Below are 16,682 nucleotides of genomic sequence, written 5' to 3'. Positions count from 1 at the left end.
CTGGAACTCTTAAAGGTATAAATTACTCAACTGATATATCAAGAAACACTGATGAGGGAATGGAAAGTCAACAGTAACAAACCACTTTTAACACAGTGTCTCTGCACTCTGCTCAGAGAGGTGCTTCACCAAAAGAGGAGCAGTCTCTTCAAGCCTGGTGTGTCCAGCAGCACTTGGCAAAACATGAGCAACCAGAGGTACTGTTCAGAAATCTTCATCGTCGAAGGTCTCAGTGCACCTCAGCATCACAGTCTCATAATCGAATGCAAGATCTTCTTCCTGAAAGGCAACCCCCTGCTCCAAGTCAAGAAGGATTAAAAAAATCACACGATCTGATCGTGTGTCAAATATACAATGGGTTGATCAAGTGCTGGCGTGTGTCAGCTCATGCACTGTGAGCCCCCCCTTCCTCTCTCAACCAGCAACCAGCACTTCTCAAGTGCCTGAGGTGCCTGATGAAGAGTGGCTCAAATTTTCAATCAATTTCTCTCTAAAATCCCAGGGCTCCACCCTGTGTCTATTTACATCATTTAGGCAGCTGTTACTGACCGTGGTAGCAAGCGGGTCACAGTCACAGAACAGGCCCTTCCTGAGAGAGCTTCCTTGAGCCCTAAATTTCTACTGACTTTAGGCTTTGCTGCTCTTTCAAGAAGAGAAGGAAACAGTCATCTCCTTCGCCAGCTTACAGAGAATTAAGTGGCTCTTGAGAAATCAAAGTCCAGGAGATGAAAGTGTTCATGCCTGCAGTCCATCTAGTCCACCTTCTGCACTGATGCAAGACTTTAGGGCAAGGCTGCTTTTAAAAATAGGTGCTGTTTAAAAAATGTATAGCTTAAGGAGTACTAAATCCTACTTGCTTGTCCAGTGACTCATCTAAAATCCGTCATTTTAAAAGAAAGTGTGCTTTTGAAGACGTAAAGGTGCTCAGTGCTATTTAGAAAAAAACCCACTGATTTTCACTTAGATATTGTAAAACCTTTGGACCTCAACCTAAATTAACTGTTTACTGCCTTTGCAGCTAAGCATCTCTTATGATGTGACCTCAAGACAATAGCTCTTGAAAAATGACACGACTGCTTAACTACTCTCATGCCCACAAACCTTTTTCTACCACTTAGCTTCCATGATCCTGTTCTCATTTTGTGGTCACCGTCCTTTTAAGAGCCCTCTCTTTTCTTGACCAAATTATTTCCTCCCTCCTCTTGTCTGAGACTTTCTCAAGCACTTTATACCAGTGGGGTGCGTGCCCTGCGCAACCTCAAGAGGAGCTGCACTCAGTGGATCTGTGACTACGAAACGGTGACCCTGCCCAATCCCACAACAGTACTTTGTACCCAGACAGTTAACCAGCAATGACCTCATCAGCTCTGCAGATGAAAGGAAAGGTGACTGCAGGCTGCCTTTCACATTTCAGTCAGGCACACATCGCATGCCTTGCCTTGGTATAGTACCTGACACCCACCTCTCTATCTCAGGATCACAGAATGAATGATATAGGGTTGGAAAGGACCTCTGGAGATTATCTAGTCCAACCCCCCTACCAGAGCAGGTCCACCTAGAGCAGGTTGCACAGGAACATGTCCATGTGGGTTTTGAATGTCTCCAGAGATGGAGATTCCACCGCCTCTCCGGGCAGCCTGTTCCAGTGCTCTGCCACCCTCAAAGTAAAGAAATGCCTCCTCATGTTTAGATGGAACTGCTTAAGTTCAATTTTGTGCCCGTTACCTCTTGTTCTGTCACTGGGCACCACTGAAAAAAAAGACTGGCCCCATCCTCCTGACACCCACCATTTAAGTATTTATAGGTGTTGATCAGCTCTCCTACAAGGTGTGTGCACAGTGCACCAGGACATCACTTTATCCTTGGGATAATTTATCCCAGCACTGGCGAAACTCCCAAAACTGTAGCACTTGCACAGGTACTACATAGAATCATAGAATGGTTCAGGTTGGAAGTGACCTTAAAGATCACCTAGTTCCAACCTCCCTCTTCTTTCCCCCTGACCCTGCCATGGGCAGGGACACCTCCCATTAGACCAGGTTGCTCAAAGCCCCATCCAGCCTTGTCCTGAACGCTTCCAGGGATGGGGTATCCACAACTTCTCTGGGCCTCACCACCCTCACGGTAAAGAATTTCTTCCAAATCTCTAATCTAAATCTCCCCTCTTTCAGTTTAAAACCATTACCCCTTGTCCTATCGCTCCACTACCTGGTAAAGAGTCCCTCCCCATCTCTCCTGTAGGCCCCCTTTAGGTACTGAAAGTCTGCTATAAGGTCTCCCCAGAGCCTTGTCTTCTCCAGGCTGAACCCCAACTCTTCATCGTGAAGCGAAGGGGAATGTTCTGCAGAGGTTGAGTCACACCATGAGGCAAAGAGGAAGGGCTCCTTTCCCTGTCAAGTCCAGGAGCCTCCAATGCTCTCAGCAGCCCAATTTCTGGGGTACGATGGGTACCCTAAACTGAGCTCTCTGTTGCTGCCTGAGTTGGTGTGTTTCAAGCTAGCTAGAACATCTCCTGGCCCCTGCTCTGCAACCACTTCCCTAACTGTCTCAATCTGTTTGCTTTGAGATGAGAGATGAATTTCTGCTCTCAAAACAAAAAATTACTGTCAGTTGTATTCTTTTTTTTTTTCTTTTTTTCATCTTGGCAGGACTCTCTAGATGCGCTGCACTGCAGTTATCTAACCCAAAGCAGATTGTGACCTTCCCATTATCGGTACTCTCTAGCCTGGGTGATTTCTGCTCAAACTCCTTTTTTATTGTCTTATCACAGACAACTCAAAGTTCCTGCATAAAAGAAGTGTGCACAGCCTTTTATTTCCTTTTGGATCCACAAAGCTCAGTCAACTGCCCATTTTCAGTATTTCAGCTTCTTTTGCTGTCTGTCCTCCCATCATTCCCATTCTCCTAGTCTTATTTCAAATGTCCCTCTTCAAAGCTTTAAAGAAAAAAAGGTGGTCCCTGTTTAAAGTGACACTATCTCTTCTCATACCACCTCATCTGGGAGCTGAGATGGATGTGGGCTCACATATAAATATGCATCATCAAGCAGAAGGACAAAATGGGACCACCTAATGCTGCCAGGCATGACATTCATAAAAGAAATTTAAAACTGGAAAATACCCTATCTTGCCTAAAGCTTTTCTTTCTTTTCTAGATATGCTCAGTTCACGGTCATTTACATAAACACAGGAAGAGCTCTGCTCGTACGAAGAACGTTGCTATTCACAGACTAAAGGGCTGTGTAGATCAGTGCCTGGTCTCTGACAACAGCCAGGAGTAGATGTTTAGACAAAAAGCGCAAGAATTATGCATGCAGTGTGCTCTATTCCACAGTATATGCTCCCACATTATGGCAAACTCTGCTGTGAGGACCTTTTGAGCTGGAAATTGTATCTGGACCCTCAGATTTAGTAATTGTCAATGAATTTATGCCCCAGGAGTTAAATCTGGTAATTTGCACATACAAGTATTTTTTTAATAGGTTGGTTGTTCATTTCATTGAGTGCTTTCTAGTTCTTCTGGTGTTAAGACACAACGAATAATCATTCTGTGTACCAAGTCCACACCACTTAGGATCAAAATTATCTCACCATACCCCTCAGTCTTTTTTTGCAGAAGAGTCCTGCTCTAGTAGCTCCTGTTTAATGCCTTTTGCTGTGCCTGATGCCACTCCCTGCCCCTCTTCCAGCACTACGGTCTCCACGAGATGGGGGGAACCAAACGGCACGCAGCAGTCACTATGTGATAGATTCAGGTAGTGGAGGAACACTAATTTCTGCTTTGTTTTCTGTCCCAATTACCCCTCATCACAAAGCATCTGCTCAAGTAACAGAGACCAGGTGGAAGCCAGATGATAGAAAATAGCAAAACAGTGGCTACTGTGGAGGTCCCATTGACTCTGAGCCCAACCAAGCATGCTCTGGCTGAGGGACATCTCCCTCTCGCTCCTCCCACCACATGCAAGCTCTGAGCCGCCTCCTTGGCGGGAGGGGAAGACGGGGAGGAAGAACACTGCAAACACAATAATTTCTGGCTTAGGGAATCTGCAACAGCAGGCTGAGGTTAAGAGGCAGCTCAGCAGCTGTTTATCAGCTCTCTCAAGAACACAAATATCCTACTCCTAAGGCCTGCCAGCAGAAGGCTCAGGGTAGGGCACCTAGCACCCAGAGAAGCAGAAGGTGGTCCTACTGTCCTACTGAGCTCAGAATGAAGTGCCTGGGGGTTAATGAGAAACTGCAAAGTGAGTTTCACCTGCTCAGATGAGATCACACAAGCTTTTCCACATGGAAATTTCATACAAACAATAAAAACAATAAATTCCTCATATCATTTGCCATTTTGAGTAATACTGTAAGCAATAATAACCCCTTACACTTTGCTTCTTACGTAGGCAATCCCACTGACCTTTTGGAAAGACACGTCTGAATTGATGAACCCTAAGTTCTTATTTGCAATGATCTGGACAATATGATCAGAAGTGCAGAAAACAGAAATCCCTTTCTGACAATGACAGAAATAAATTGCTCCTTCTATAAGGAATCCTTTGGCAAAGCTTACCTGGCAAAACTCTGTATTAGCAAAGAAGAGGCTTTTTAGGAAGTCAGTGATCTGCATATATAGTCTGTGGTGATCCTCTGGATTTTCAGACGTGCAGCTTGCAAACGCTGAACTGAAAATGGAACAAAACACTATATTTAATTTTCTGTTTCTTCATTTCTCCTCCTACTTACTTTCTCTCCTCCACATTTTACTTACGAACTACAAAGATTCAAAATTTTTCAAGGTGATTTTGACATTAAAGACAATTGTCAAGCAAGACAGGGAGGAGTGGAGGTGGACGTATTGACAAGATATTGTCTAACAAATGCAAGGAATATATGTAACAACAGAGAACAGCAATACAAGAAACCAGTATCACAACAAAGAGATCCTCAGAGAGATAACAGCTGTAGTAACACTGTTTTGGGGAAAAGTATATATCCATTATAACAAAGAGCAACAATAGTTTCTTGGTAGTGTATTCTGTAGGGTTCTTCAGAAGAACAGCTTTGACTTCTTTGGTAAAGTTCTTGAGAATACAGTAACATGTGGCCATGAAAGGACATATTAGCTATCACTGGCAGGTTTATACTCAGATAACATTGGCAAAAAGCTAAGATACTCATTCTGGACCTCACCTCTATATTCTCCCTGGGATTTTACAAAGTTCTGCCATCACGTCTCTGTCCAGATTTACAAGGCACAGAGTGACAGGGAAGGAAGGGAACAGGATAAGCGTTGCCTACTAAAATACTAATCTAATTTGGGAACTAAGACACATTGCAAAGATGATGGCCATACACTGCAGTATTAAGGAGTACTTAATCTTATTTTAAAAGTAAACAGCAATTGTGACCTAATAAATCTTATTTAACGGAAACCTATTTGTTAAGCTCTATTACATATTCAAGCATATTCTGATCAACAGCCAAAACAACTTGATTTCCATTCATTCTGTTCTGGAAGTGCAAGGTGGAATGGCAATAAAAGACAGAAAGAGTTTCACACTAAAGAACTCTCTAAATATGGAAAAATAAGTAGAAAAGGGATTTAAAAAAAAAACGGTTAAAACCACTACTTGCAAAGGGAAACAATCCTAAGGAAGACTAAATAGCAAGAATTCATAAAAGATGAGTCATAATGTGATTTTCCTCTTGAGGAAAGCAACTCTTTTCTTTCTTTGGTCTACTGGGAAAAATCAAAGGCAGTGCCAGCTTTGTATCTGACATGTTCTCTTTTAGGTTACTCATCTGACCTACAGAGGAAAGAGATGTTATTATTAAATAGGTCTTGTGCTTCTTTCATGTCATTTGTCATAGTTGTTCAGGTCAACCACACTTTAGCTTGATCACCTCCTTGTGACTGAATTAGGGTACTTGAAAAAAACAAGGGAGACAATGTTTAAAAATGATCATATTTGTCTCATTAAACGAGAGTACAATTTATGATTAGCTGACCTATCCAGGGAATGCCCTTATGGTCCTTATAGACCTGGTGAGTGGGAGAGAAAAAGAAAACATTACAAATACTGTAATTTGAAAAAAATGGAAAGCTATGCAGAGTGGTGAGGAAAATCAGAAGGGCCCCAATTATCCTGAAGTGATGGGGTACTCTTATTAAGTGATTATTACTAATTCTGCCCTAGACGCCTATTAATCATCTCACTTTTGTACCTTAAGAGACAGTCTTGTTGTGAGCACGTTTGCTAGAGGCTGCTATTTTTACCATTTACTAAAAAATTAGGCACAAAAAAAAGGAAGGTAGGCTATTGCCACTCTATTGACAGTGGGCTATTAACTTATTCTGTCCAGCAACGGGTGGTTTTGTAATTTACCTCTGGATAGACATTCCCTGAGTCTCACTTCTGTCAAGAAAACCAGCAGCAACATCAAACGCATCTTCAAACATTACCTATCAGAGAAAACACTTCACTTGTCAACGTATCCAGCCATCTAAAATTTTTACCTAGGGCATCCTTTTTAATAATTAAGTCTTTAAAAGTATGCCTTCCTTTCTCTCCATTGAACAGGTATGTTTACAGCTAGAGTAAAACATGAGGCTTTTGTGGAGACAAGAATAATAAGGAATAACTCTATTTCATGACTAGGAACACAAGGTTAGTCTATTCCTTTATGCCTGTGCTTCAACCTCTAGGAATTAAGACCTAACATTCCATCTCCACCAAAATCAGTAAAAAAAAACATTGATTGTGTCAGTGCTTTAGAGACTTGGCTGTGGGCTGTTCTGCTTATGGCTAGAGATCTCAGCTGTACAGCCAGTCTCCCCACATGTGATTTCAGTGTGCGACCTGGCTCAGGAAGGAGTTTGGATGCTCCCTGTGACAGACGGATAAGCTCCTGAGTTCACTCTGCCATAATGCAGCTCACACACGCTGTGCCAGAAAGTACTGTACATGCCACATCCCCAGGACGCTTCCTAAGGAGGTCAGCAACGTGAGTTGTGTCCTGAGGCTCAAAAAGAACTTGTCAAAGCAATTACTTGTATGCTTAAGGTGGACACCTGTCCCTCCCTGGCAGCTAATAAAATTACACACATGTCTTTGAGCAGCCAGTTGCTTAAATAATCCAGTGCTCCAGGAACAGCTTACAAAGAGTTGGCTGTTATTTCATCTCTTTTTCCCAACTGCCCTGGTCTACGACTTCTTGGCTCTGCAGAGGAGCATGGCACAGGCAGTCATTAGCCCTGTATCACTGGAACTGGGCTACAAATATCTTTCTCTTTGCTATCAAGTGCTTTGATGAAAAAAAAACCAAACCCACACCCATCCCAAAACACAGCAGGCCTTGGCAAACTCGGTATTTCTTCTGGATATAGCTCATCTGTGCTCCTTGGAGAGTTTGCAGAGCACAGTAACTGTATAATTCTTGTTCTTCCCCCCTCCCCCTGCAGCAAGTTAGAGCAAATTTAACTGTTACTTAGCACACAAACTCTCCAGGTCAGTGGAGACAGCACTCCTATAGCTTGCTGTGTACCTTACCAAGAGAGAACTCGGTGCAGACATTCACTCAAAGACTGCTTATTGTCTCCACTTATGCATTCAAGTGGTCTTGGGAAAGCTTAATTGCAACTACTGCATGCTTCCAATTAAAAGCTGCAGAGTCAACTAACAACTGAGGGCTTGGGGTTTCAGAGGCAGATGATGTGTGTTACTCAGCACTTACTTCCTCTGGTGTGGAGGCCGAGGAACCACTGGCTTCCTCACTGTTCCCTTGGCTGTCCCTCACACTACCTTCAGCGCGCGCCGGCTCTTGGCAAGCAGCCTTAGGGTCCTCGAAGAAATCTCTCTGGCTACAGTACTGCAAGATGCTGTCTCTCCTTTCTTCAGAGAGCTCTTGCCAGAGGTGGGAAACCGCTGTGGAGACCTCAGGAAGAGGCACCTCCTCAGTACAAACAATTTCATGCTCTATCAGCAGGTCCACTGTGTGCTTATAAAAATACAGGTATCTGCAATGAAAGGAAAGGGAGCATCTCTTAAGAGCAGGCTATGAGACAGCCACTCCACTGTAAATCAGCAGGAGAGTGGGGAGTAGCTCCGATCCGCAGCTACTTCACTGGCTCCCCTCCCCTAAGGCTTCATACAATTACTGAAGGTTGCCCAATGCTGTTTGAAGATTTTAACAACTCTGTCCTGCCAAGATTTCATCTGGGAAAGGCAGGCTCCAGCCCCAGCCTCAGCAGGACTGCCTCACAACAGAAGCTCCAGGCGCTGCAGGCTCTACTTGTTGCACAGGCAAACCTCATTCTGGCACTCAATAAATTTTGAGTTACTTGCCTTTGTATCGTGAGGCTTTTACACTGCAAGTCACTTTTTATAGTTTTACTGGCATTGCACTACGTTTAAAAGCCTTGGCTAAGGTCATATCCCGATGTATTAGGTACTATACACACAGATAGAAAAAGACCACCCCAGGCCTGGATGCTCTGACTTAAATAAGCATGGGAGCTCGATTTCCTCAGCTTTACATCTGAGGAAACACATTCCTGACTTCTATGCAGCCTCTAGTGAAACTGGTAACAGAATATAAGTGCCATAATTTCAACCCAGTGACTAAATCTCAGAACGAGCCCACTTCTTCTGTTAGCACTGTGTGGCACAGTGAACCAGGGATAATGTCTACTGGAAAGCAGCACTGAAGGTTATTTGAAGGTTAATTAAATGTTTAGAGCTTCTCACAATAAAATAACAAGACCAAAAGAGTGCAAACCAAGAGTTCTATAAACAGCAGTCATTGTTACTAAGTTTGGGCTCACAATGATTCCTTGGAATATGTCCCAAATAAGCACATTTCCAGATTAACTGAACAGTATTGCATGAGAAAGTAACTCAAACAGTTGTCTTTTTTTTTCTTCTTTTTTTAAATATTTGTACCAGCAAACCAATATTGAAAATCTTAAGATAACTCTCCACACAAGCATAAAGATATTTAAACTCCAGTTTCCATACTCTGGAGTATTTTCCACCATTGCTGGAGATAAAGTACCATAAGGGGAATAAGCATTTTCACGTAAAGTATTGTCCTTACCAAGGATTCTGGATGTCCAGCTCCAAGCAAAGGATCTGGAATTTCTCAGAGAGAAGAATATGATTCACCATTAGACTGATTTGCTAAAGAAATTAAGCTTGAACCATGACTCAACTATTTTCTTCCCAGCTGGAAGGAGACAACCACATTTTGCACTGGCCAAAGTACTGTGCAGTCCTACCATTGTAGCTCCTGTTGCTGGACATGGAAAAAACCCCGCCCGTTGAAGCTCAAAGCATTTCTGATGCTGCCCAAATACCATGATTAGACAACCACCAAAAGGCTATTATTTTCTTTGCTCAAGAGTCCCTATTGTTTTATGCCTGTTATAAAGGACCATTTTTTTGAGAAGAAACAGCTATGGACCAACTGTGGTCTGCCAGAAGACTGTAGGATAAATGCCAGAGTCCACACAGTACAGGCCGTGGTCTACCTTGTCAGTGAGGAAGGGGAAAGTCAGGAGTTTACGGCTCTGTAGTGCAGTCTTTGATGAAGTAGAGCCTACTTCCCCCAGAAAATCTTGATTCAGCACATTTCAAGGTCTTGTAAATGATACCTTACTACAGCTGCCTCCGAGTCTCAGAGGAGCATAATCAGGAAGAGCAGCAGGAGGCTGGTGCCATCTGCTGGCACCACTGCCGTCTCACTCTGATGAAAAGCTCAATAATCCAAGGGAATGCTATAAATTAGCATCAGTTCGAAGCAAAAGAGAAGAAGAAACTGCGGAACTTTTTGTTTAGGCTGGTGACACTGTGGGAGAGGATGCCAACTGCAGCTGCAGAGTCTCCTGCACCCCATCTTCTTAACTCCAAAAGGTTTGGGTAAAATAGACTGTGACTGATGGGACAGGATAGATTAGGCATCCGTATGTTTCTCCAATCTTTATAACGAAACGATCATTTATCCTTTCAGAAAAGCAGAAAACATGACCCCTAAGGACCTTCTAGTGCTACTTTACAGCAAGGGGAAGAATGTGATAAATGTACTCAGTTTTAAGATATGAATAACTTTGGGAAAAAAAACGGTAAGAAAAAAAACGGTAATTTTACCATTACAATCCCAGATTAAAATGGACCCAGAACACTGACACGAGAACAGTTGTCTTTGATTTTTAGATCCTGCACCAGGCACTTAGGAGCTGATCCTAAAGGGGTAGTACCCACTAGCTCCAAGTGTAAGAGTTTAGGTTCCCCTCCTCCCCACCGCGTTGCAGAGATTTTGAGGAGCACTTTCTGGTATTTTCCAGACCACTGTTTTGCACCCTGCAGACTGAGGACTCCATGATCTTCCCTGGTTGCATCCAGCCATACCCTGCTCTGATCCCACAAAAAAGGTACTCCAAGCTGCAAGGAGCTAAGGGTGTATTTCTGGAAGGAAAAACAGTGCTCATGCTCCTCATAACAACGCCATTAGAGGCAGGATGAGCATCACTGTTGGGTCAAGTATCTGCGTACCTCTGGCTCCTGCACCTCCCCAGAACAGCTAGACTTCTGAGAATTTAATCTGGTGCAGCAATTCCTACATTCCTAAAATCTAACCCCATTGCAGGGATACAACTTGGTAGTGCTACTGATACCACAAACACACAGGGACATGCACCTGCATAAATCATTCTGGATGGGGAACCTCTTATTCCACCCGAGCTTGCCTGTTAGACCACTACTGTTAGCAGCTATGGTGCATCTTACTCCACGAGCCACCTGGACATCAGGTGAGCGTGGCCATGCAGGGACTGACACACCTAGAAGAACATCTTTTCTCTTTCTTGAGGACTGGTGGAAAATCCTCAGGGATTTTCCAAGGCCTGCAGAGCTGGGAGTCCATTCGCAGGCAATTTGCAGATGAGGGACTTGTGAGGTGCTCAGCTTCATCACCAGCAGGGCCCAAGTTGCTGGCAGAAGGCTTCTGCAAGGCAGATGGGGGCTCCAGCAGGGCTGCATGAATAACTGGATGCATGGTGTTGATGCAAACAAATTAAAAAAACTGAAAGCAACATGGGTTGCACCTACCGTTCAAATTCCACCAGATCTGGAGATGAAGTGTCTGGAGACTGGATAAATTCTGGCTTCCCGTCCTCTTCCATTGTTTGTTTTTCACATTGAATCAAATACCAGACGGTAGAGTCACTCTCACTCACAGCTTCCAAGGCTGATGCAGTGCTGGGAAGAACACACAGGAAAAAATCCACGTGAACAACTTCTTAACTGGATTAATAAAGCCCTTGTCATGGTCACTCCAGAGTCCAGGGCCATTCTTCCTAAGTCAGCTTTCTCCTCCTCCATTTGCTTTGCAGGCAAACGAGGAGTCCTTGGTGGAGATGAGCTACATAGAAGGGAAAGGAAATAAAAGCACTGACTGGAAATGAGACCAACAACATGCCTCGAGTGTTCATGCACTTTATGGGGTTACAGGAGTCCAGGTGAAACCTCCTTCACCTTTTCCTCACGATGAAAGGCCTCTGCTCAGAAATTTACTAACAATGACAAAGAGGTTCAGAGGTGCTGGGATAGAAGCAAGTGCAAACTATTAACATCTTTCCTTGATTGGTACAAGCCCTTACCTGTGATTGCTGAAGTGCCTCTTGACATATTCCTCCCTGACTTCCTCCAAGCCGGACGGATTCCCATCCTCCAGACTGAAGGACTCTGTTGTCAGCAGAAAGGTTACTGTAACATCAGTGGCACTTCTGGCTTCCCTCTCACACTCAGCCCCAAACAGAGGAATTTCAACAACTGGCCCCTCACGAGCCACAGCTTTTCATTAGGCAAAAATGATGCGAGAGGAGAAACTTCTGCCTCTCCTACAATATAACCTGCATTATTGGGAGTTTATGATCATTGAGGAACTTGGAATCAATGCCTTCTTCCTAACATTGATCTGACAGAATTGATGGTGAAAACAACCAATAACCAAAGTCCAGGCAAGCACTAGTCAATACAGTATTTTGTGATTGCCATATAATGAGCAAATTGCATGTAAAAACCCCTGACAACCAACCTGTTGTTTCACAAGCAGTATCAATTCCCTATATATGCAAGTAAATGGAAGGGGAAGCTGAATTCCCCTCAACCAGCCTCACTGCTTGTGATCCCTTCAAATTTGCTCTGTCAAACTATTCCTCTACCAGTGACTGACTTTTACGAGTTATCCAAGGATGTGGGTTCAGAGGAGACTATTCCTTTTAAGCACTGAGACTTGTAATTGATGCAGATTATCGGAGGTGCATGAATAGCAACGCTTTTTTTTTCTAGCTGTGAGTAATATGGACACTTGAAGTGACCTAAAAATATGCCAAAGTCTCTACCCCATCAGCCCCTCATCCTGCTGGCAGCCACGGGTGGCAGAGGCCAGCGTCAGTGACCAGAGGGCACGCTGGCAAGCGTGTGAAGCCCTGCAGCCAGAGCCTCCTCAGCTGCTGGCAGCATGTGCTAGACCAGTGTGACAGGGCTTGGAGCAACCTGGTCTGGTGGGAGGTGTCCCTGCCCATGGCAGGGGGGTTGGAACTCGATGATCTTTAAGGTCCCTTCCAACCCAAAGCACTCTATGATTCTGTGACCCATGGTGTCACAGGCGGTCACGGAGGAGTGCATGAAGACAACCTGCCAAGTTGAAAGAAAACAAAACCACAGCACCTCTTTTACCCATTTTTGTTGCACTGTGTTCTTAATAAACCAGAGGCTTCCATTTCCTCCACTAGGAAACCCACCACAGCTGCTCTGTCCTTCTCCTTCACCTCACACCAGAGCCTGCTGGAGTTTACCCCCTGGCTGTGCTTAACTCCCAGCACTGGGTGCTCCTGGTGGCTGTGACTCCCACCGTGCTGTGTCCCTGCGGCCGGGAGAAGCACAACGTGACCCACGCCAGCCCCACACCTGCTGGGGGGTGACTGGGCAACAGGGTGATGAGGCCACTCTGCCTCAAGTGCCTGCTGCCAGGGGACAGTGAGAATTACTTGCTGCCTTCCTTCACCTGCGCCGGGGAGGAACAAGTGAGAGTCAGAGGGGGATTTCTGAGGTGCAGCGCTTAGTGGGTCAAGACTTTCTTGCTATCTCTTGTTTATTGCTACAAAATGAAGCCACAGTCGGCTCTAATGCTTTATTGGGTTGAACCACGTACCTATCCATCCCTATTCAACAAATAAATGAAAAACAAGTCCAGGCACCCTCTGTCCAAATGCTTGCATACAGTACCTTTCATCTTCAGCAAAGAACCCAAGGTTCGCTCCAGCTTTGGGATAGATTTCTCAGCTCTACGCAAAACCTGATACTAAACATAAGAAGAAATCAGAACTGATTGCTCTCTGCTCTGACTAGATTCATGTTTTAAAACGCCTCGGTTGTTTCCTTCTCTTTTCCTGAATTTTGACCTTCCATTATCTTGATGTCTCTGCAAGAACAACTGTTTTGTCACCGGCTACCCTTATCCATATGAAAAAGGGAAAGAACTAATACCAGAGCAAACTTAAATAGAGAATATAAATACTTGGATGTATATTATGCAATACATACGTACACATAACACGTAGTCTCACACAGGCATTTGCTACTTAACGCTGATCTTCTTTCATCAGCAACTGGTCTTGTTTGGATCGTTCTCTTCTTGGAGCAGGTCCAGAAATACTATGCTGTGAAGTCTTGTTGGATGTCTACCAACTTTAGGAATAAGACTTTACTAATCATTTCCCATGAGAATTTTGCTAGGAGAAACCTTTGCCATGTTTTATTCTCAGCTACACTGACATACACTGGAATAACTTCACTGCTGCACATCCTTCCTTCATTTATAGAAAGCGTAACTGAGAACATACGGCAAACGCACTTAAACATAGACATCTCAAAAATATTTCAAGATTTATGTGATGGGTGAGACTATCCAGAGTCACCTTAGAAAGGATGTCTACCTTGCAGAGCTTTCACACTGGATATTTTAGCCAGACGCAAAGCTCTGGGATTATGAGTGAATTTCTATATTTAAGCTCTTGAAGATATTGAAATTCCTTGGCCCCCCAAAGTCACACCAGGGGGACATGATACTATGAAAAAGCAATTTTAAGAATTGGTATGCGAGGACAGTCTCTTTAGACTAGACAAAACAAGCATCTGTTTAGTCTTGGCTTCTGAGATCAGGGTGAGCTGAGCATAACTTGCATCTTGTTCAGAACACAGCAAACTAGACTTTTACCTCAAACTGCATGAGAGGTATGGGGGTCAGTAGGCACAAGCCCCAGAGAGCAGTATTTTGCGTGTTCAGAGCCTCAGAGCCCTTTACAAGGACAATTCCTGTCCTAAACAGTCATTACCCTCTCCATTTTACAAACTGGAAAACTGAAAGTAATCAATCTACCTAAATGAACTGGTGGCAGAGTTGAGGAATAAAAGGACTCCTGATGTTTATTCCTCTGCCTTGAGCATGCTAATATCCATCTTTTCAGTAGCATTTTGGGTCAATTTAATCTTTATAAACAATTTTGTTTTGATTAAATAGTTTCTTAGTTTAGTAGAGACCAATAAACAGTCCTGGTGGCTGTTTTTTTCCTGACTTATTTTTCCAGAGTGTCTTGAAGACACAGTGCACCTCATAAGCCTGAATCAATTATTCCCTCCTCTATAATTCCTTCTGTCCATGAACTCACTATTCTGAGTTAATGGCAAAATGCTATGAAACCAAGATAACTTCATCATGGGATCCCTTGGTTTGTTTCCAGAACACTATAAAGAAGCCGCAAAGCTATCAACAAGCTGCAAAAACCCTGTAAGAAAAGGGCGGATAAGGCACATGATAAACCCATGAGCCAGAGACTACAAAGCGAACAATTTGCTTAGGCTGAGGGGGCAGCTTTAAAGTAAAAGGGATCCGGGGAAAACTGCACACAGTGAAATTACACACACACTGGCACCTGTAAAGACACAGCGGTCACCCTAATAAACCTGGTTAAACACATTAGTGTAGACATGGAGAAACAGAGTCACTGCTTCGCACCTTTGAGGACGGGTAGCGTGACTGGGACAGAACCACTTCCCTCAAGCTCCTGAAGAGCCGTGCCAGCGAAGCCCGGCGGCGTGCCGGTAACAAGCGTGGCTTTGCCACACGGAGTTCCACCTCTTGCAGGTGCCTCAGGGGACCGGGACGCACTCTGGCACGTGGCTTGCTACGGCCTCCAGCTGTCTCCATCAAAAGCTGCAACGCAACGTTGGTTTATACTGAATTAATGCGCGAGAGAAGAAAAAGGAATCCTGCAGTGGACAGGCAAAAAGGGAAAGTTCAGGGTGACCGAGACCAGGGCACTCCAGCTCTTTTTACCCTAGGTAAATTAAGGAGTTTGAAATCATCCCCTTGCCTGAGGGATGCCATCCGTAAGCACTGACTAAAATCTAATCCACCACTAACGAAGACTTCGTGGCATGAAGCACAGCTCTGCCAAGCCCCCCACCTCTGGCACCCTTCCCTACAATGACCTGATGCTCCCTTTCCATGACCTACCCAGGGCTTGACCCCCTCAGCTCCCCGCCTTACCAACAGACAAGGTTTCTTCACACCACCGCAGTGTTTTTTTTCCCAATTAACAGTGACACGGGAGCAGGACGCGACACCACACACACACGTGCGTGAGGGGCCCAGATCCGCACCCATCTGGGCCCCTGGCAGCCACTCCGCCGGCCTGACAAGAGTCCGAGGCCTGGGGAAGCCCTTCACGGGGACGGAACCGACGCCCCCCGCCCCGTTACCGACGGCAAGTACAGCCCAGAGGGAAGGACGCTTGCCCCTACTGTTTCTTCCGCAGCCGGGAGAGGAAAGGCCAGTCCGTGGAGGCCCACACCGGACGCCTCCGCGGATCGACCGATCGAGCCGAGCCCACCCCGCCCGGTCCGGTTCGATCCGGTCTCGCTCGGTCCCGCCCCGCCCCGCCCCGTCTCGTCCCGTCCCGCCTGCCCGGGCCCCCTCCCATGGCTGCCGCGCCCCTCGCCCAGCAACATGAGCCGCACGTGGCGGAGGGCCAATGGGGATGCAGCCGGCACCCGGCGGCGGCCAATCGGAAGGCGGGAAAAATGCGGGCCGTGCGCGCCGGCGGGGAGGTAAGGAGGAGGGGGCAAGGAAGAGGCGGGAAAACTCGCGGCGGGGTGCGCATGTGCAGCGGCGGGGGACTGCGAGTCCCGGCGTTCCTTGCGCTGGGCGGGCGCGGCAAGGCACACTGGGAGTTGTAGTTCTCCAGGCTTTGGGCCGGGCCGCTTCGCTCGGGGTCGGGCGCCCCCGCCCGTGGGCGGGCGGAGCTGGCGGCGCCGCGGGGCCCCCATGGCGGCGGCGGCGGAGCGGACGGATGAGCTGGTGCGGGAGTATCTGCTCTTCCGTGGCTTTACCGCCGCTCTGAAGCAACTGGATGCGGAGATCAAAGCGGACCGGGAGAAGGGCTTCCGGGTGAGCGGCCGCCGTGTCCCCCCTGCTTCCCGGTGGGGCGCTGGGCGCCGGTGCCCCCCGGAGAGGACGCGGTCCCTGGGCAGGCCGCGGGCGCCCCTCCGCGCCCCCCCTCCCGGGGCTGGGCGAGGGGAGCGGGCCGGGCGGTGGCGGGGCAGCTCCCGGAGCTCCCCCGGGTTCCCGGGGAAG

The 16,682-nt window shown here is 46.1% G+C and overlaps 2 protein-coding genes across 3 annotated transcripts in view; one reads left to right on the top strand and one right to left on the bottom strand.

Moving 5' to 3' along the window:
* Window positions 1–6: 6 nt before the first annotated feature.
* STRA8 (stimulated by retinoic acid 8) lies at window positions 7–16,375 on the bottom strand. Its single transcript, XM_014963295.1, has 8 exons — window positions 15,809–16,375; window positions 15,063–15,231; window positions 11,644–11,728; window positions 11,093–11,242; window positions 7,722–8,004; window positions 6,374–6,450; window positions 4,558–4,669; window positions 7–279 (listed from the first exon to the last, which is right to left on the bottom strand). Exons 1-8 carry the CDS (start codon window positions 16,373–16,375, stop codon window positions 205–207), a joined length of 1,518 nt encoding a protein of 505 aa, XP_014818781.1. The 3' UTR covers window positions 7–204.
* The window catches only part of WDR91 (WD repeat domain 91), a 17,620-nt gene continuing 17,243 nt past the window's right edge, over window positions 16,306–16,682 (top strand). Inside the window, exon 1 of one of the 2 annotated variants that reach the window (XM_014964148.1) lies at window positions 16,306–16,496. In XM_014964148.1, coding sequence (XP_014819634.1) covers window positions 16,374–16,496 — 123 coding nt within the window. In that variant the 5' untranslated portion in view covers window positions 16,306–16,373. The remainder of the gene's footprint in view (window positions 16,497–16,682) is intronic. The other variant, XM_014964146.1, reaches the window with a different exon arrangement.

The sequence above is a fragment of the Calidris pugnax genome, unplaced genomic scaffold (assembly GCF_001431845.1).
Source record: "Calidris pugnax isolate Ruff unplaced genomic scaffold, ASM143184v1 scaffold44, whole genome shotgun sequence".
NCBI classification, from domain to species: domain Eukaryota; kingdom Metazoa; phylum Chordata; class Aves; order Charadriiformes; family Scolopacidae; genus Calidris; species Calidris pugnax.
This window is presented reverse-complemented; position numbering and strand designations above follow the sequence as displayed.

Coding starts and splice junctions, on each gene's coding strand:
- STRA8 (XM_014963295.1), bottom strand. CDS start 16,375: ATGGGGGCCCCGCGGCGCCGCCAGCTCCGCCCGCCCACGGGCGGGGGC. Junction 11,729..15,062: donor CACGCTACCCGTCCTCAAAG/GTGCGAAGCAGT, acceptor TGCTGACAACAG/AGTCCTTCAGTCTGGAGGAT. Junction 4,670..6,373: donor CAGGGAATGTCTATCCAGAG/GTAAATTACAAA, acceptor TTCCATTTTCAG/TTCAGCGTTTGCAAGCTGCA.